This window comes from Capricornis sumatraensis, chromosome 1, assembly GCF_032405125.1.
Source record: "Capricornis sumatraensis isolate serow.1 chromosome 1, serow.2, whole genome shotgun sequence".
NCBI lineage: Eukaryota > Metazoa > Chordata > Mammalia > Artiodactyla > Bovidae > Capricornis > Capricornis sumatraensis.
In genome coordinates, this window is record NC_091069.1 from 188,027,463 (window position 1) to 188,049,170 (window position 21,708).

General features: G+C 42.6%; 1 protein-coding gene across 1 annotated transcript in view; it reads right to left on the reverse strand.

Moving 5' to 3' along the window:
• Positions 1–21,708, reverse strand: part of MAP3K13 (mitogen-activated protein kinase kinase kinase 13) — a 119,134-nt gene that overhangs the window by 2,831 nt on the left and 94,595 nt on the right. The window contains exons 5-12 of the mRNA XM_068976898.1: positions 20,399–20,557; positions 18,466–18,624; positions 17,764–17,872; positions 10,286–10,395; positions 8,848–8,964; positions 7,930–8,067; positions 3,949–4,735; positions 1,178–1,248 (exon numbers count right to left, since the gene is read on the reverse strand). Coding sequence (XP_068832999.1) covers positions 1,178–1,248; positions 3,949–4,735; positions 7,930–8,067; positions 8,848–8,964; positions 10,286–10,395; positions 17,764–17,872; positions 18,466–18,624; positions 20,399–20,557 — 1,650 coding nt within the window. The remainder of the gene's footprint in view (positions 1–1,177; positions 1,249–3,948; positions 4,736–7,929; positions 8,068–8,847; positions 8,965–10,285; positions 10,396–17,763; positions 17,873–18,465; positions 18,625–20,398; positions 20,558–21,708) is intronic.

The following is a 21,708-nucleotide window of genomic DNA, read 5'->3' on the forward strand; positions in this document are numbered from 1 at the left end:
AGACAGTTATCCAGGCTCAGTCTCACTGCAGAGGAGAAAACATAGTGTCCAAGGAAACAAGGTAGCAATGGCAGGGTGGTAGGATTAACTCAGGGGTGAGAACAGACTTCAGTTTTGTGCATGGCATATGGGCCCAGAATACAATCTACCAAAGTATGGGGAGTCCCTTGGTCTCAGGAAATTCCTGGTTCTGGGCAGGTACACAAACCTTCCTAGGGTATTCTTACAGTCTTCCTCTTCAGGAACAGAATGCCTATCAGCAGAAAAGGCCTCCTGGGAGGAAAACTCCCTTCCATACTTCTACATGACAGCAGCTGTTAATTCTAGGGGTAGGGGTGTGTGGTCCTTCTTTGGTCCTACAAGCAAAGTTCTTACTGCTGGCAAGGCAGGAAGCTGTTTCTAAGGATGGGCTGAAGGAGGATCAACCAATTTAACTCTACTTAACCTGGTAAGGTATAAAATCCAAGGCATGGGAAGTGTTATGGATTGAACTGTATCCTTTCCAGATTTATATGTTGAAGCCTTACCTACAATATGACTAAATTTGGAGATGGGGTCTTTAGGAGGTATGTGTATGTGCTCAGCCACTTCATTAAGGTTAAATGAGGTCATAGGGGTGGGGCCCTAATCTGATAGGTCTGTGGCCTTTTAAGAAGATGAGATCTCTTACGCTCTTTCTCTCTCCCCTACCATGTGAGGACATAGCAGGAAGGCTGCTGTCTGCAAGCCAGGAAGAGAGTCTTCACCAGGAATCTTGGACTTCCCAGCTCCAGAGCTGGGAGAAATAAATGTCTTCTGTTTAAGCCACCTAGTCTGTGGTATTTTGCTACAGCAGGCTGAGCAGACTAATACAAGGAGGTACATTAGGAGCCAGTAAAATTACCCATAAAACAGCACAGCCATCTGTCACAAACTGCCCACTATATTCTCAATTATAGCCTTGAGTCATATTTCTTTTCCCCATCTTTCAGTTCTTATCTAGTGAATTTGGATAAATTAGGATCTGCAGTGCATAGCCAGCTACCAAAATGGCCAACAGGAAAGCATGAACACAGTGGGTTCAAACTTCCCTATAAAGGGCTGTTAGAAAGTGGCCGGTGATGGAACTGAAGGTGTGGCAAACTCAGGATTCTCCCTGCCTACACTGAAAGCAATCACATAGGGTTATTGGTTTTACCTCTGTCTTCGTGGAAATTCAACTTCACTATCTACTTCCCCTTCTTCCTCTTCAGAGGAGTCATCTCCACTCTGAGAAGAACAAGGAGAAAAGAGTCTTATTTCGCTTTCTTACATTCACACACACACACATGTGCACACACACATGCACAGAGACCCTGTAAAAGATTTAATTATCATCAGAGGCACTGAGAGGTAGCTTACTGAGTGTAATTTTTAAAAGCATACCTCTTCATTCATTCATATAGCAACTTTCCCTGGGTGTCCATCTAAGGCCTTGCGCTAGATGCTGGAGGACGCATAGAACTGGGTAAGGCTGGGTCATCTTTGGCCTCAGAGAGGTGAAGCCTCCATGAGCATGTCCACAGGTGAGTAATCAGGAGGGGAAACCAGAGACGAAGTCTTAGATTTGGGGGTGGTCTCTTGTAACCACCGTCACTAGTGGTTCTAGGCTCTGACACAGAGACTTCAACAAGAGGTGATCTTTCAGTTCTTCAAAGCCCCACAACTACTTCCCCTCTTTATGCATCAATCACTTTCTCTCTAGTATTATAGCTATTATGCTTACATCATCTCTGCTGCTAAGACACACATCATTTAAGGTCAGAGCCCATCTTGTTTCGTTGTATTCCTCCTCTACCATTAACACAACACTGCACACAAAGTAGATGCCTAACATACGACTGAATCAGCACTTAGGCATGGGTAAGAGAGTTCTGGCTGGGACATCTGAGGCCCCGTCACTGCTTGGGCTCTGCGGTTGATCTGGAAAGGTGTGTAAGTACCTCATCTGAGTACACAGTCCCCTTGAGGGAAGGTTCCATTTCCTTTCAAGGGCACAAGAACAGCCCCACTTAAGATCAACCATCATTAACCAAAGCCCCATGATGCACAGGATTACAACAATCCCTTGGGAGGTGAGTAAAGTGGGCCCAAATAACTGTACCAAAAATTGAGCATAATTTGTTACACAATTGCTTTTGTTGTTTATGTTTCGGTTTTTTGGCCACGAGGCATGTGGGATCATAACTCCCCGACCAGGGATAAAACCTGCACCGCCTGTGTTGGAAGGCTAAGTCTTAACCACTGGACCATCAGGGAAGTTGGAAGGATAATTTATTTTTAAAGTCAGTTCTAATAATCTACCACTTTTACCCATTTGTCTTCTGATATGCATTTTGAATAGGAAAGACAGGGATGGAGCTATTCTGCCTGAGGAGACAAGCACTTGCCCCTAAAGCACTCCTGGGAGTGGATCCCAGTAGAGAGATGGTGAGCTGCCCTGTGGGAGTGTAGTTCTAGGGAGGCCAAATGTGTGAGGGATGTGTTGCGTGGCCTGCAGACCCACAGATGCCTCAAAATGGCACCAGGATAGTTCAAAGATACATGTTACTTGGGAGTGGACTGGGGAGTGGGCTGATGGGTTTCTTCTGGGGGTGATGAAAAGATTCTAAAATCAGTTGTGCTGATAGCTACACAACTCTGAATAGAAAGAACTGAGCTGTACACTTTAAACAAGAGAACTGTATGGTAAGTGAATTATATCTCAGTAAAGATGCGACCAAAACATATGTTACTAGCCATAGGGGCCAGAGCCGCAGAGAATGAATCAGCCCAAATCCACTGCACTAGCTGAGACACGATGGATCCCCAGGAGTGCTCAGTAAGCAGTGGCACTGTATGTGGAGGAGGAGGCACAGCTCTGAGCCAGCGGCCCTCAGCTCCAGCGTCTCTCCTAGGAAATGTCTAGTTGACTAAAACATGCTCATTTGCGTTTCAGACACTTTCCTTTCTTCAGTGGAATTCCCGATGAGTGAAGATGACGTGAAACGGTGGTTAGAACTGAGTGGGTGTTTTCTGTGTGCTAAACACTTTTCATATATAGTGTTATTTTTAACTCATTAGCAAGATGAGCTCATATTTTTGGAATGTTGCTGTATGCCAGGTTCTATTCTAAATTCTTTACGATTAACTCATTTAAACTTCACATCAATCAGTGAGGCAGGGTCCACTATTAGCCCCATTTTATAGATTAGAAACTGATGCTCAGAAAGGTACTAAGTGGAAGAGCCTGGCTTTGAACTCAGGTCTGTCTGACTACCAAGCCTGTGCTCTTACATAAGGTGGGAGAGTTAGCCAGACTCCCAGCTAATAAACCACAGGCAGCCAGTGGGTGAGGAGGAGAGGAATAGGTTTTGGTGACTGAGAACTGGCTGGGTCTTGATGGTTAATAATGAAGGTGACATTTTTCTAAAATATACTGGGAAGAAAGTGAGTTCCACGGGGGATTAATAAGTGTTATTTTTAAAAGGCAGTATGGTCAAATAAGTGAGGGAAAAGCTGGCTTAAAGGAGGTTGCTGCACGATTTCTCAAAGCCAAGGATTTGTTAAACGTGTACTTGGGAATCTCCGAGAGGGAATGTTTCCAAAATGTGTTTTATAATGGGATCCTTCCTTCTTGCAACATCCTTAGGACTAGGCTAGGATATGGATTCCAACCTATTTTGATTACATAGCCCTAATATACAGCTATGTCCTACTTATAAATTATATATGCTTGAATCAGTGCCCTGATTCAGGAGTTGTACTCTTTAGTCTATCACCTAAGCAGTGTGGAAAGTATTAAGAGCAAAAACGCTGCTATTTGTGCTTTTGTCATCTCATCCTTTTACAAAATGCATACTTTCTCTATCTATTCTAGAGCGCACAGCATATGATAGGCTCGACATTCCTCAAAGGCAGTGGCACGCTGCTGTTGTCTTCACACCTTACCTTCTGGAGTGGCCTCGTTTTGCGAGGTAGCACTGGGGGAGTGACGTGATGAGAGGCGCCAAGGGATGACGCAGACCGACAACCGCCGAATTCTTTGTCTTCCATTTTCTCAGAACCCTGGGCATTTTCCAAGAGGGGATTGTGTGCTGGTGGCTTGAAAAGGTTGGGGCTCCTCCCCACCGGCTTGGCCGAGGGGACGTCTAGGGAGCCATGCTGTTCTGGCCTGCACTGGAGGCAGGGGTCATAGGGCTCAGCCTGACAACAGCCCCAGGGGCCAGCCTGGCCCTTGTCAGGCTCAGAACTTCTCCAACAATCTGCCGCCATGGCCGTGGAGATGAGGTCAGGGCTAGAGCCAGGCATCTGTCTTTGAGAGTGGTTGCTGAGTGGGCTCCGCAGGGCTGCTGCAGGACCAAAGTACCTCAGGTTGTTGGCGCAGGTGGCAATGTCCTGTCCGTGCATATTGAGTCTGGGATGGTGACTCTGCGACACGGCAGGTGGGGGTTGCTGGTATTGCTGCTGCAGAGGATTATGGTGCTGGGGAGATGGGTACTGGGGTTCAGCTTGGTAGAGGGAAGTGGGATGGGGTGAATCCTCTTGGGCGGGCTGGTTTTTCAAGATGGCCGCAAAGTCACTGTGGCTGCCTCGGCTGTTCCCACGTCGGTGGCGTGGTTTGCTTCGATATCGGCTCTTGCTGCTGGAGGAGGACAGTTTGGGACTTCCGGATAAAGGGGATGCCGTGGGAGCCACTTCCACACTGGGGATGCCTTCAGATCTCAACAGATCTGGCCTGCAAGGAAAGAACCGGTTTGGTTTTAAACATATGAAAACTCATTCAAGTTTGAGGAAATGTATCCCAGGTCTGGTGGTCGCCAGAGGTGGGGTGACGGGACTAGGGGGTGGGCAATATGGGTGAAGGGGATCAAAAAGTACCAGCTTCCAATTATGATACAAATAAATCATGGGATGTAACAGCGTGGTAACTGGAGTTAACAATACTCTATTGTGTATTTGAAAGTTGCTAAGAGAGTAAATGGGGCTTCCCAGGTGGTGCTAGTGGTAAAGAACCTGCTTGCTATGCACGAGATGTGGGTTTGATTCCTGGGTAGGGAAAATGCCCTGGAGGAAGGCATGGCAACCCACTGCAGTATTCTTGCCTGAAGAATCCCATGGACAGAGGATCTACTGATGGGCTACAGTCCACAGGGTTACAAAGAATTGGATACAACTGAAGCAATTTAGCATGCATGCATGCATGCACAGGAGAGTAAATCTTAAAAGTTCTCATCACAAGAAAAAAATTTGTAACTAAGTATGGTGACAGATGTTAACTGAACTTATTGTGGTGATCACTTTGCAATATACACATATGTTGAATCATTATACCATACACCTGAAATTAATATAATGGTATTTCACCCAGAACAGCTGAAGAGAGGTAGGAAAGCAGAAGCCCCTGCCACCCCCAACAAGGCACTGGCTCCTCATCCTCTCTCCCCTCACAGTGGTCTCAAAGACACTTCTATTCAGGCCCCAGGAGGTTCCAGACCTTGCATGGAAACTGCAGGTGCAGTCCTGCCTTCATCCTATGTGATGAGGAACCCAAAATCCCGACCATATTGGCTTCTGGTCTCACAGCTCATTACTGGTAGAATCTAGGTGAACAGTCTCTCTTAATTGCCAGTCTGGCTTGTTGGACAGTCAGAGTACAGCCTGAAGGTATGTACAGATCACCTGGGAGCTTGTTAAAATGACTGCACAGGTCTGGGATGCAGACCTCAGAGCCTGACTTTCTAACATGCTTTCAGATGATCTCAACTGAGGACCACATTCTGAAAATCGAGGCCTCATAGCAAATCAGTAGGCATCAGGCAGCAGGAGATGGTTTTTTTCTTCTTTTCCAGGAGAATTTCAGTTAAAGACTTGTCTTAGTATAGAAGTTCCAGGTATCACTGGTACATGATGAAGTGGATAGGGTACTGTGGGATTATCAGCATCTTCCTGTCTCAGATTCACAGCACTGTGGTCAGTTGGCCAACCTGTGCCACAGACAGCATCTGGGGAGGTCCTGGGGCTCTCTACTGAGGAAAGAGAGCCCTCCAAGGCCCAGTGAGGGCATCTATCAATATTTACGCAGTAACTGGCTATGGCAGGCTCTAAAAGAGAACTTAGGTGAAAGTGTCCTAAGATAGGTGAAGGCTGCTCAACTTGGCAGTGCAAAATCACAGAATAACACTGATAACAGCACACCCAAGTTTACAAAGCACTTCACAATAGACAAAACACCTTCCTACTATTACAATACCCATTTTACAGATGAGAGCACTGAGGGATCAGAGAGGTTAGCTGGCTTGTGTCCATTACAAAGCTAGGAAATGGCAGAACTCACAGCCTGAAGCTAAGTCTTTGGACACCAAGGAACAGTTCTCCCTCATTCCAAGCTTCTCCATGTTATAAGGCATTTAAACTATCTTATTAGACTATACTCAATTGTGATGGGCTTGGTGGATCCATCATGGTTCATCTTTTTCTGTCCCTGACTAAACACAAACTGAGGCTGAAAGATAGTGGATGGTTTCTCCTCTCTGATCGCCTCAGAGGGCACTGGCCAGCTGACTTGATAATCACTGGACTGTCCAAATAATCTGAAACATAAATCCTTCAAAAGGCAATCAATAGAACTCTCTGCAGCGCTAGTACCCACTCTGAGTTGCCTTTCCAGACAAGATCAGCTCATCGACTAAGCATCTACTGGTGCTGTCAAACTTTCAAACATGTTTCTCACAGGTGAAATAAAAGTAAACACGAGCTCATACTGTGAAAAATGAAACAGTACTATTTTCTCCCAAAGTACTTGGTGTTTTAGCTGCTGGCAGACTGCAGAGAGGAGCCAGAGGTGAAGGCTGTGCCTAGTTCATATACCAAAAGAAGGGAGGTGGTGGGATTCCTGGAGGGGTTTGCCAGGTGCCAACTGAAAACAATTTCTCTAGAGCTTGACCAGAAGATGGTGAAGCATGGTAAGTAAAAGCAAAGCTGGGATTAATCCATGCAGTTATCCCTCAGTGGTTTAGACTTATATTAGTCAGGCTATGCTGGGATGGTCACTGTTCTGAAAGTCTTAAAATACATGCTTGGTTTGCATTTTCTCACTACCTTTATTCTTACTGCATTTATCCCAATCTCACTGATAGGTTTACGCCCAGATTAAGGTACATTTCTTTCTTTTGCATTAATTTAGGATTGGGTCAACACTCCATTCATTGGGAAGAATTCCTCTAGCAGAGAGTTTGATTAAAAACACTGACTAGAAGAGCATTCTAACATTAAACTAGCAAGGAAAATGTGTTGTAATTAGGGGAAAGGGCATCCTTAAAAATTTTTTTTAACTTTTCTTTTTTGAGCAACTGTGGTTTCCTAGGTGATTTCACATGCCGTTTTATTTAAACCTCACTAAAGTTCCACACAGGAGTGGGATGAGGGGAACTAGATGATTAGATATAGGTAATTATCAAAGTGCCTGCTTTTGTTTTGGTGGTGGATTTACAGGCACTTATTATATTATTAAAAAGAACTAACTAAATGAGTAAATAAAAGTGGGACATACATAGACCCATGATGCATATTATAGAGAACTCAATTCTGTTCACTAGGGGGTCAAGAAAAGAAAAAGAAAGTACACCACTTCACCCATGGCATTGACAGAGATCAACCGACATATTCCAAATCACACAGCTTCTAATAGGATTTGAATCCAGGCCTGTCCGGCCCCCACTTCATTTCTCTTCACTGTTCTATGCTAAGACAATAAATATTGATGCCTTAGACAGTAATAACTGTACTCCCGGAGTCCAGGACACACTCTCTCCCACTTCCCTACTCTGTATCCAGAGGCAGTACCGTGTGGCCACACTCACCACCATCTGATAATGTATTTTAGGGGCATATTTCCCCACTTATCTGAGTAGTGTCAGTATAGATGCTCACCGCTTGGCCTGCATCCCAGGTCTGTGAGGCAGGCCTTTCCTCTTCATGAGCTTCTCCATGGCATTGGGGTGGATTATTGGACGGACAGGATGTCGTTTGTAGGTTCCAGGATACTTCTTCTCCACGGCCTGCTCACGTCTGAAGAATGAAAGAAAAGGCCACGTCTCAGTCTTGCCTGGAGGATCGTATGGACAGAGAAGCCTGGCAGGCTACAGTCCATGGGGTCACAAGAGTTGGACACGACTTGGTGACTAAACCACCTGTCACCCCAGACAGAAAAGGTGGACAGAATGTTTTCACAGATTTACTCTACCCACAGAGTCTGGCCACACTTAACAGATATAGGCTATCTGAATAACAAGGCTGCTCTTCAGGTTAAAAAGGAAGAAAAAAACAAAACTAAATTCAAACTAACCTGACTTCATTTTTTTTCCTTCAGCTTGCAGATGGGACTTGGAGGCCAACCTTCCCTTCCCCTGACATGCCTCGTGAGATACCAAGCAAAGGTTGAAGTCCTACTTATTTTCAGGAGCAGCTATTAGTCAGGACCCCAGAGTTTCTTGCTATTCTCAGGAAAACACTGAACTGCTTGCAGCAGTTGCTTTGCTTCCCTAGGGGGCGGTAAGCTCCCACTCATCCACACCTAGCTCCTCCTGAAATGAAGACCCTCCTTCCCTGAGCCACTACCCAGGTTGAAACTGCAAAGTGGATGGCCCCCTAGAACCAGCTCTGTGGTGAGTCCACTCAAATGTGAGCCCCACCAGGCCAGGGACCTGTGCCTGGAACATCCCCCAAGCAATGTTGGGTGGATGAATAAAACAGCCACCAGTTTTGAGTAGCAGTAACCTGGACGACTGTTACATCTTGGCCGACTGATACACCCAAATCAATCAGGACAAACAGTGGCCGGGTACATACTTGATGAGCTCCTTCTCCCGCATCTCTAGCTGCAGCATGATGGCACTCAGTTCCATGTATAAATTATTAGCCCGCTCAAGTTTCCGCTCGTAGTGCTCACGAATATCCAAAGCATGCCTATCAAAGAAAACACAGGAGCAGCGAAGCTGATGAATGTGGGGGAGAGCCAGGGTCAGCTCCAATGAAATAAGAACAGGACGATTTCTCAAAAGCACTTGCCCAAGGGCCCTCTAAATTTAAGGCTCGCTTGTCTGATGTAGTGACTCAGATAACGTGGAGTGGGAGATGAGAAGTCCAAGTTTTCCACTTTGTTGATTGTTAACATATCCACTCATACAGAATAGCCAGGAGGTAAAATCTGAGTGCAATTTATGTATAATTTATAGCCTTTGTCCATACACTATTTGGCAATATCTTAATAAGAATATGCTACATGTTAAGGGAAATACACAGTTAAAGCTAACACGATAATCCCTCATTTATACTTATCCATGGTATAGATCTTGTTTGGGCTCCAAAATCACTGCAGATGATGACTGCAGCCATGAAATTAAAAGACGCTTACTCCTTGGAAGGAAAGTTATGACCAACCTAGATAGCATATTCAAAAGCAGAGACATTACTTTGCCAACAAAGGTCTGTCTAGTCAAGGCTATGGTTTTTCCAGTGGTCATGTATGGATATGAGAGTTGGACTGTGAAGAAAGCTGAGCGCCGAAGAACTGATGCTTCTGAACTGCGTTGTTGGAGAAGACTCTTGAGAGTCCCTTGGACTGCAAGGAGATCCAACCAGTCCATCTTAAAGGAGATCAGTCCTGGGTGTTCATTGGAAGGACTGATGCTGAAGCTGAAACTCCAATTCACCTCATGTGAAGAGTTGACTCATTGGAAAAGACCCTGATGCTGGGAGGGATTGGGGGCAGGAGGAGAAGGGAACGACAGAGGATGAGATGGCTGGATGGCATCACCGACTTGATGGATGTGAGTCTGAGTGAACTCCGGGAGTTGGTGATGGACAGGGAGGCCTGGTGTGCTGTGATTCATGGGGTCGCAAAGAGTCGGACACAACTGAGCGACTGAACTTAACTGAATCTAGTGGTTATCTGTGTTCTATCCCTTAACAGATAATAAGCATCTTCGGGTCAGGGACTACCTCTTATAAATTTCTGATCTTTCATGTTACCTAGGGCAGCAACTGAATAAACAAATAGCATTGCTCCAGGGATCTTTGTTGCAGAGATATGATAAAGGAAGATAAAGGTGCAGACAGTAAGAAAGTGATACAAGTGATTGACTTCCAGGGCAACTTTTAAAGAAAAAAACAATAACCAGCAGAGGTGACAGGTGTGTAGAAGATGAAATGATTCACAGAAAGGGTTCCTATTAAATATCTGAAGACCTGGGAATAAGAAGAAGCGAAGTAGGAGAGGTCAGCTGACCTGAGCTCTTCTCTGCGCCTTCGAATAAGTTCTTCATCTAATCGGTGGATACAGGTTCCTTCACTCTTAATCTTCTCAAAGTGCTTTTTCACTTCTTCTCTCCATTCAGCCTAGGTGAGGACAAATTAGGTTTTGTTAACTCCAGGAGTTTTAATCTTTGATATAACCATAGGACCCTGTACAAGACTTCCCCCCACCCACCCCATATGATTATACTGAAGAGCCTTATAGAATAGATGTTCAGTAGTAAAATATCTCACATTAATGCATCTGCACACCCTACCCAACTCTTCACCCCATTTTCTGTGTTTACTCTAATACTCGTAGTCTTGACCCCAAGAAACATTACAGCTGGCATGCTAGCCATCATCTCTGGAATAAAGCAGCTCAGTTTTAAGTCAAGATTCTGGTGGAGAGAGCCTGGCTAGAAAGAACAGCTCTGATAACCATATGGTACAAGCATGTGTCAGTCAGAATATGACCATTTTTACATTGGACCAGAATTCCTCCTGGGCTTTGTTTACAAAAATATCTTGAGAAAATATTTAGTATAGAAGATCCAAGAGGCAAGAACAACAGGAGAAGGGGATAAAAATATGGGGACTTATACAGGAATCTGTGGGCTTCTCAGGTGGCGCTAGTGGTAAAGAACCCGCCTGCTAATGTAGGAGATGTTAAGAGATGTGGGTTCGATCCCTGGGTTGGGAAAATCTCCTGGAGGAGGGCATGGCAACTCACTCCAGTATTCTTGCCTGGAGAATTCCATGGACAGAGGAGTCTGGAGGGCTACAGTCCATGGGGCTGCAAAGAATTGGACACGGCTTAAGTGACCGAGCATGCACGAATGCATCTAGGAATTTGGGAGTGAGAAAGAAAACAGGGAAGGAGAAGGAGGAGAAAGAGCATGGTCAAAGAATTTAGTAGTCTGGAAACAAATTTAGGAGAGGGATGGGTATCTAATATGTGATTTAGGTTGTTCAAAACGTAAGCCTCTTCCAGTTTCCTAAATCTTTAGTAAAGCCTCTGACATTCACCTTGACTTTGGATGAGTATATTTATTTGGTTTTGCTTTTAAAAAAAAAATAAAGAAAGGTACTGAACTGCATCTTTGGGTCAATGACAGGACAAAGATAAAGGAACCACCAAAAGATGGCAGGGATGGGGGTCTAAAAAGCAGAGCCAAAGTGTCCATGTAATTATAAATCTCCCAGAAGTTCACAAAAGTATTAAAAAGGACACTGGACTTTTCCATAAGGCATGGTGTTTCAGACTAATTTCATCTAAATTTTAGGAGGCAGGAAAATCTCTGCAGAAATACAGTCTATAGACCCTTTCTAAAAAAACAGCTAAAGGAGAACCTTCCTCATTATGTATGCACTACTATCCCGAGAAGCTAATGCGATAATCTAAAATAATTTCCAGTGAGAGCTAAATATGTAACGAAATGTTTCCAACTGCATTGTCTTCCACAGCTCTTCTATCCTTTTAAGATTCATAAAAATGATCTCTCTAGACCCTGGAAGAAGTTATACTTCAGTAATTGCGAAATTAGAGAAGCTTTCTCCCCAGATTTGCTGTTTCTCATTTGTTTTTATAGAAGAAATTATATTACAATGATTTAGAAAGTGTTCATTCTGCTTCTCTGTTTATAATATGTTAGATCTTCATATATATATATATACACACACATATTGACTGACCATTGGGAAGCGATTTCTGTCAGTTGATTTTCTGGCATCAAATCTGCCAAGCAATGTCATCAAAAAGCCAAGATCTAGAATGTGCTGCCCATTGTTTGGCAGCAGTCTTTGACAATGGTGATGGTGGTGGTTTGGTTGCTAAGTCGTGGCGGTATCCAAGCAGTAAACACAGGTTTGGTTGAGTCCAGGTAATGCTGTTCTCTCAGCCATCAGATTAAAGTCACAAACAGCAAGAGTATTTGAGTTTTAAGATGCCAAAGACTGACAATCAAGGGTGGCTGGACCTAAAACGGATAAGGGAGGGGGCCAAGGGTGGGTCTTAAAGCATCCTCTTTTGTGAAGATCATGTCAGCGGATCCTGACACTTTAACAGGGACCAAGAATATCTCCCTCTAGTGGTGAGGGATCAGATATCGCAGATCAGATTTTAAAAATTCTAATGGAGAAGGCAATGGCAACCCACTCCAGCACTCTTGCCTGGAGAATCCCATGGACAGAGGAGCCTGGTAGGCTGCAGTCCATGGGGTCGCTAAGAGTCAGACACAACTGAGCGACTTCACTTTCACTTTTCATGCATTGGAGAAGGAAATGGCAACCCACTCCAGTGTTCTTGCCTGGAGAATCCCAGGGACGGCAGAGCCTGGTGGGCTGCCGTCTATGGGGTTGCACAGAGTCGGACACAACTGGAGCAACTTAGCAGCAGCAGCAGCAGAGGAAATAAACCTCCTGACATCTGGCTCATGGAATGTGAAACTGAAAAGACAACCCTCTCAAGACTGAAACTTGTTAAAGTAGATTTCCTCAAAAGAAATTTCCTTTGTGGGAAAACACCAAGTACTGATTAATACAATAATGTGTTTTCCTCAAAGGTACTGTGTTACAGGTAGATGTTAATTTTGGAGTTCCATCACATATACTTAGAATCTTTATGTAACAGGAGTTCCAATTTGCACTGAATCTGCAATTTAGAGATGTCTGGCCATATCTAAGAAATGGAGGTGGGCAGGCTGAAGTCAGTTTGCACGGAGATTAAGGAGTCTCTGAGAGAAAACATGAGGGGGGAGGAGTCCTGCGTGACTCTGATCTATAACAGTCCTCAACATAGGAGTGGAGAGGCATTTCCTACTGTTTCACTAAAATACCAGCAAAACTTTGGGCCATAACTAGCACTATTATGTGACCTGTAACAAAATGTAACTCAACAGGGACAGGGAAAGGACCAGTTCATTGCATAAGCACAATGTGCAAGTTTGGAATCTGGAGAAGCCCACGGCTTTTTAGTTACTGCATAGAAATAGCAGCTCCTGGTGGGTGACGGCAGTTCCTTAAGGATAAGGCAGCACCCCATAGATGCCAGCTGGGGACTACAGTCTCTCAGCAGAAAACAGTACTAACCAATAAAGTAACACTCAGCAGATGCTAGGTGGAAGATTGCTGTTCTAGCCAGAGTCAGTGGAAAGTACGTGTGTGTTAGTCGCTCAGTAGTGTCTGACTGTTTGTGATACCATGGACTGTAGCCCACCAGGCTCCTTTGTCGATGGGATTCTCCAGGCAAGAATACTGGAGTGGGTTTCCATTTCTTCCTCCAGAGAATCTTCTTGACCCAGGGGTTGAACCCAGGTCTCCTGCATAGCAGGCAGACTCTTTACAGTCTGAGCCACCAGGGAGGCCACAAGGAAAGGTGGGCAGACATTAATATGAGGCTATCTGAGATCCCTACTCTTTACTGGGGATTCCCCCAAATTACATGTAGAGTGGAGGAGGGAGCAGGGAGTGTTTCACAAGGTACGTAAGTCCAGTAAGCAGGTAAGGGAAAAATACAGTGAAATCTGGGTTATTATCGTGAATGGAATCCTCTTCACAGCACAGGTAAGGCCTGGGGAAGGTTGTAACATTTAGCACGTTTTTGTCTTCTCAGGTATTTAACCAGTTCACTGAAGCCCTTGCACCCATACCTTGCTCCTCCTCTCTCTCATAACAGAGGTGTCAAAATGAAGCTGAATTAATATATGAATGGATGAATAAGACAGATGATATCCATACAAGAGAACACTATTCAGTCATAAAAGGAATGAATTTGTGACACGCTACATCATTAAAGCTCAACATTCAGAAAACGAAGATCATGGCATCTGGTCCCATCACTTCATGGGAAATAGATAGGGAAACAGTGGAAACAGTGTCAGACTTTATTTTTCTGGACTCCAATATCACTGCAGATGGTGACTGCAGCCATGAAATTAAAAGACGCTTACTCCTTGGAAGGAAAGTTATGACCAACCTAGACAGCATATTCAAAAGCAGAGACATTACTTTGCCAACAAAGGTCCGTCTAGTCAAGGCTATGGTTTTTCCAGTGGTCATGGATGGATGTGAGAGTTGGACTATGAAGAAAGCTGAGCACCAAAGAATTGATGCTTTTGAACTGTGGTGTTGGAGAAGACTCTTGAGAGTCCCTTGGACTGCAAGGAGATCCAACCAGTCCATCCTAAAGGAGATCAGTCCTGGGTGTTCACTGGAAGGACTGATGCTGAGGCTGAAACTCCAATACTTTGGCTGCCTCATGTGAAGAGTTGACTCACTGGAAAAGACCCTGATGCTGGGAGGGATTGGGGGCAGGAGGAGAAGGGGACGACCGAGGATGAGATGGCTAGATGGCATCACCGACTCGATGCACATGAGTCTGGGTGAACTCCAGGAGTTGGTGATGGACAGGGAGGCCTGGCGTGCTGTGATTCACGGGGTCGCAAAGCGTCGGACACGACTGAGCGACTGAAATGAACTGAACAACATAGATGAGCCTTGAAGACATGCTAAATGAAACAAACCAGACAAAGAAAGACAACTATTGTATGATCCTGCTTCAATGAAATATCTAGAGTAGGCAAATTCATAGAGATAGAAAGCAGAACAGAGATTTCTGTGGGGAGTAGAGAATGAGAAGTTAGTGCTTAATGAGGTAATGAGAAATTTTGAAAATAGATAATGGTGATAGTTTTATAACCCTGGAATGTGATTTCTGCCACTGAATTGTACATTTAAAAATTGTTAAAATGGCAAATTTTATAATATCTTTTACCATGATTTTTATAAAGTAATGAAAAAAAGAAGCTTAGCTATGAGAAATGAAGAAGCAGGATGTTGAGGGGCTATGCTGCTGCTGCTGCTAAGTTGCTTCAGTCGTGTCTGACTCTGTGCAACCCCATAGATGGCCTCCCACCAGGCTCCCCCGTCCCTGGGATTCTCCAGGCAAGAACACTGGAGTGGGTTGCCATTTCCTTCTCCAATGCATGAAAGTGAAAAGTGAAAGTGAAGTTGCTCAGTCATGTCTGACTCTTGGCGACCCCATTGGACTGCAGCCTACCAGGCTCCTCTGTTCATGGGATCTTCCAGGCAAGAGTACTGGAGTGGGGTGCCATTGTCTTCTCTGTTGAGGGGCTATAAGTAGTAGGAAATCTTAGATTCTGAGTCAGAAAGGTCTTAACTCTTGATTAGTGCATGAGTCCTTACTGCCTCCCCCAGTGAGCACCAGCTTGTTTCCAGGACTTACTTGCTCATGATTAAATTACTCTTAAGGCAGAACAGTCTATCCCTCTAATGAGCTATCTGTCTCTGCAACTCCCAGCCCTGGAGTTTCTGGGTGGTCACAGTGGCACTGGGTAGTCACGAAATTACACTTGCTCCTTGGAAGAAAAACTATCACAAACCTAGGCAGCATATTAAAAAGCAGAGACATCACTTTGCCAACAAAGGTCCATATAGTCAAAGCTATGGTTTTTCCAGTAGTCATGTATGGATGTGAGAGTTGGATCATAAAGGAGGTGGAGTGCCCAACAATTGATGCCTTCGAACTGTGGAGCTGCGAAGACTCTTGAGAGTCCCTTGGGTAGCAAGGAGGTCAAACCACTCAAGCCTAAAGAAAGTCAACCCTGAATATTTATTGGAAGGATTGATGCTGAAGCTCCAATACTCTGGCCACCTGATGTGAAGAGTCAACCTATTAGAAAAGACCCTGCTGGGAAAGAAGGCAAAGAAGAGGGTGGCAGAGGATGAAATGGTTAGATAGCATCACTGGACATAAATTTGAGCAAACTCTGGGAGATAGTGAAGGACAGGGAAGCCTGCTGCACTGCAGTCCATGGGGTCACAAAGAGTCAGACGCGACTTAGTGACTGAACAACAGCAACAACGGTGGCACTCAAAACGGTGCAAAGAGAGGGTTGTAGAAGAGCTCAGAAGCAGGGCACAAGATGCACCTAGCAGCTGGGATCTGCAACCAGGCTAAAATGTTTTCTAAAGACTTCTATCAAATGTAATTGAACACCAGGAGCAATAACTGTCTACTTGGAGAAATGGTTTATTGTCCAGGAATGAAGCAATAGCTTTGGCAGAATCTAATATTGTACTGAAATTGGTTGCTTTGTTCATCTGTTCTATATATGCTGCTTCTTTATACAAGTGCTATTGATGAGAAACAGATGAAGCATGTTCTCTCAGGAAGACATCAGCTGGGTTCTTGGCAGCACCCTTGACTGACAGTTTGGGGGGAAGGTGGCGACCAGCAGCTAAACAATGATTGGTTGATGACTGCTGTGGAGAGAATTCTGGCAGCAGGCAGGAGGCAAGGCCTCAGGTACAAGAGGGCTATCAATAAGCAAAACTATGTGCTAACAAACTAGTTCTTGCCCATTGCGGGAGGATAATTTGTCAAAACACAATTAATAGGAGCTCCCTAGTTGCCATTCTTATCCATCTCAGGAGTTCATCAGAAAAAGTACCCAGAACATACAACCTCAAAGAAGGCTTAATCTTTATAGCTTTGCGGGAGATGAATAATAACATCTTGCAATCAAACAGCTCTCTACAGCTTCCAGTGCACCTGCATGTTCATTATCTTATCTGATCCTCACCAAAACTCCACAAGGAAGGGAAAACATGGTCATCTTCACTGTTTAGATGAGTTAGCTGAGGTTTACGGAAGTTTAATGACTTATCCAAGGCCACAGGACAGGGATTTATGCTCAAAATCTGTTACTTTTCCCAGTACCTCCCTCATTAGTTCACAAATACTTTATTATCATTAGCCAGAGATGGTCTGAATTTCAGACTCAAGCAAATCAGCCTGTAAATAACTGAAAAATTCTAGGAACTAGAAGGGTATTTTGAACTATTTATGGAGAGGTAAACTTTTACACTGGGAGAAAAAGGTGGTAGAATTTATGAATATTAAAACACCATGCCGTATGTTTTGTAGTAAAGGCAAACAGATACATTAAATTATATTTTATTTGGAGCTACTAGGTGAAAAGGTAGAGAAAAGGTACTCTTGGGCCTAATTCTGTCACAGGCTCTCTCTGGGCTTCAACTTTCCTTCTCTTTACTTCAGCTTTTTTAACTTTAAGGAAAGCAATACTTTCATGAAGGTTAGCAATAGTTTTAATTCAAATGTAGGTACACTACAGTTTTTTATCTTCTTTTCCTCTTTTTTCTCCAACAATTTCACCAGAACCTACTATGAAGATGATATTTTACTACAAGGTATTTTCAAATAAGAGAATTCATATATGTTAAGTGCTTAAAAACCCTCCAAAACTCCAAAGTGTTAAAAAACCGCCAAAGTTGTATGTGTGACGTTTATAATAGTCGTCATTACTGTTTCACAATGAGTCGAGCTACGTAACTGTTCTAAGAATCAGAATGCCCTCTTCTAGGAGCGACTTCTTTCCATTGAGAGTTCCCTGTCTGTTTGGCAGGACCTGGAAGAGTTTCCAGACTTACCTGAGACTTGAAGTAAGTTTCTTGTGGGGTGGCAAGTACATCTGCAGACGCGATGTCCAAATGCATGAGTGTCTGCCGAAAAGAAGGTCGGTTTCGAGGTTTACTCTGCCTAAAAGTTAAAAAAAAAAAAAAGAAAGCTTGTGCATTTCAGAAGTTGTATCCAGGAGGATAAAGATTTTATTCTACTTTACAAAAAAACAAAAACAAAAACAAAAACATTTCTGACTCCACGTGTGGCTATATCTCAGGTAGTTTTGATGTACTGAAGAACAGAAGGAAAATATAATTATGAGACGCCTCCAACGATGAACTAGAAATCTCTAGAATCTGTTTGATAATAATGATCCCTGAGAACTGGCAAAGTGGTGATAGCTATCATTTACTAAGGCCTACTGCTTCAAGATATCAGACCAAATTCTTTATTTATAATTTTTAATTAATCATACTACCCCCATTTCACAAGTGAGAAAACTGCCACTTGGATGACATGCCTCAAATTACACAGATAGAAAAGGGCAGAACTAGTACGTGAATCCAAAGTTCTCAAATCCCAAGGCTCCTAGACTTTACACAAAGTAAGGTTATTCATTCCAAATACACGTTGGAGACGTCCCTGCTGTTTTAAATATGGTTTAGAGAAGTTTTAAATATGGTTTTGAGGAAGAAGGTAGAAGAGAATATTGGGAGAAACATATTTCTTACCATGTCTGCTTCATAAGGATTTTGAATCCATCAGGGCAAGTGGAAGGAACTGGAAGGTGTAGGCTATTGCTTCCAACCCCCCAAATAATGGCTGAAGAGTCTACATCTTTGTACGGAATCTCCCCTGTTAGCAGCTCCCAAAGCACCACTCCAAAAGACCTATAGTAGCCCCGGGAACAAGCACAGAAGATATTTCAGAAAGACTGATTTGTATTTTAGCCATTTAGTAATTTTCAATCAAACACATAAACTCTAATATTGCTATAGAAAAAATAGAAACAGCCAGGAAAACTCTGAAAAAGCAAATTAATGAAGGGTAACAAATATCAGACATTAAAACATACTACAAAGCTTCAGAAATTAACAGTGGTGATGAATAATCAGCTAGGCTAATGGAAAGGAATAGGAGTCTAGAAATACATCTAGACCAAACACATATATGAATTGAGTATATGATGGAAGTTACATCTTAAACCAGTAGGGAAAAGTTGGTTATTCAATAAATACTATTGGGACAACTGGGGAAAAAATTATACTTTATCTTACACTAAGATAAATTCCAAATGCATCAAAGATTTAAATGTGAGAAATGAAATCCTAAAAATTCTCAAAGAACATACGGAAAAAAAAAATCTTAAGAGTAGTGAAAGCTTTTCTAATTAAGAAATCCAGAAGTCATAACAGGAGAGACTGATAAACTGCTTAAAAGAAAATCTTGACCTGGAGAAACCCTCTAACATAAGCAAAACAACAAAAGTGAAAAGTATCTGTAATTCATATACACAGAAGGATAATTTCCTTAATATATAAAATACTCCTATAAGTTGATAAGAATAAAATATCAGAAAACTTAGTAAAGGATTAGTGTGTAAATAAGAAATTACAAATGGGTGTGTAAATATATGAAAAAAGTACAACCTTAATTATAAGAAGAGATATGCAAATTAAAACTGCACCTAGGACACCATTTGTTTTTACCTATATGGTTGGCAGAAGATCCCAAAGTGGAACACATTTTGTTGGTGAGCCTGAAAAAACTCTCTTATACATTTCTGTTGGGAACATAAATTGATGAAATCCCTAATGAGGACACTTTGGTAATAATTACCCAAATTACAAATGATCTCACATTTCTACTTTATCTTATTTACTTTAAAATTATAGCCAGTTTTAATATAGGCTATTATTTTGGTTTTAAGTCTAAAAGTTACTAGTCGCCAATTTTAAGAATGGAAGAAAAGCAACTACAGGAAAATATACTGTTAACAGCAGAGATTTGGAACTTCAGAGGAAAAGAAAATAAAGATGAATACCTCTTCCTGTTCCCCCCCTGCAAAAAGCATAGTCTATCAGGACTGTTTAATAAAAGGGCAAATAGTCCCGTATACCTCAAAGCATGTAACTGTATCTCAGCAAAGTACATCACTAATACACCTGATGATGGTCTGAGAATAAGTAAACTTCATTTACCATGTTTTATTCAAGAAGGAAAGAATCATGTAATATATTTCAGAAAGACTTTTACACTAAATGGCTATTTGAAGTAAACTTTTATTTATTTATTTATTGATGTTCAAGCTGGTTTTATTTTTATTTATTTATTTATTTGAATTTTTTTTAATTTTTATTTTTACTTTATTTTGCTTTACAATACTGTATTGGTTAGTTTTCCAGAAAGTTCAGCATTTTCTCTTGATGAACCCCCAAAACTGATGATTCACTGAGTGGATACTCACCCCAATTCCTCCTCTCCCAATCCTTCTTACCAAGTGTCATCACACTGGGTAGTACCTTGGGTTACATGAGACTGAGATCAACTAGAACTGAGTAATACTAAAGAGTATTTTGGGTGAGGAGAGGTGTTGAAAGAGGAAGCGCTAATAGGGTGAAAGTGGGAACAGGCTTTTTGGTTGGGACAGATGGCACCACTCACCATATATCGACCTTTTCAGAGACAGGTTCATTCCGTATCACTTCTGGTGCCATCCAGGCAACAGTGCCAGCGAAGGACATCTTGGTACTCTTATCACTGAGTTCCTTAGATGTACCAAAATCTGAAATTTTTACTGCATCTGTGTGAGTCACTAAAACACTTTAAAAAGAAATAAAGAAAGGATTCAGAGTGTTAGTACTAATGAAAATCATGACTAACTGGCAACTGAAGATTTTGTTCACTGCCTCCTACGTTGCAGAACTCAGCTCTCCAGTTCCAGTACTACTGCGGCCTTAGCTACCCACCAGGAGCAGCATCATTTACACTTGTGAGCAGCGCAGCATACTGGGCTTGCTACACCTGGTTTTATCCTTCCTCTACCACTTGCTAACTGTGTGACCTTTGCCAATTACTTAATTCTTCTAAGCCAGTTTTCTCATCTGTAAGATAGAGACAGTTCAGGTCACAGTATCTTATTCACAATTCAAACATCTCTGGAAATGGTTTATAAATATTTTCTCATATGTATAAAACAAACTCAATTTACTTATCCCATTTTGTGTGACTATCAAAGGCTTTGCCATGGATTTATGAATGTGTATGATTATAGGGTGTTGCCCCAGACTTTGCTGGGGGTGTAATGTAATGCCCTATGCTACCTTCTGAAATCATCTGACTTCAGGAGTTTTGGATAAGGCATTAGGAGTCTGTAATTAATGATCTCATAAAATTTTCATTTGAATTAAATGAGATAAGCAATGTAAAGCACCCATCTCAATAAACATTGATTCTCATCCTTGCCAGTCGCAGACAATACAATGGGAAAAACACTTCTTCTAAAACACTGTTTAAATAATGGCCAACGAAAATCATGCATGGAACCATGACACACAGGATTCATTAATATAAAAGGCAAGTAAGTATGCTGGGATTCTGTTAATGTTGCTAAGGAAAAGCAGGAATAAATTTAAGCACAGATTCTACGTAAGTCATGTGTAGAATATTTTACTTGTTATAATTTCTTACTTATATAATTTGTTACACATTTTACTTGTTATAATAGTGATCTGGGATGTGGCCTGGGGCAAACTGCTTTTGCTAGCCTCAGAGTATAATCCAGTGCCAGTCAAGTCCAGAGTGCTAGCACCCTCAGACACTGCCTGAATTCACTTGAAATAGCCTGTTTAGAACATTAGAGTGTTAAGGAGTTAGGGGTTCAGAGGCTTAATGATATAGAGAAATAATCTGAACAGTAAGTCTTTTGTTTTGGGGTCGGGGGCAATCCACACACCTTGAACCTGGGCCACAGC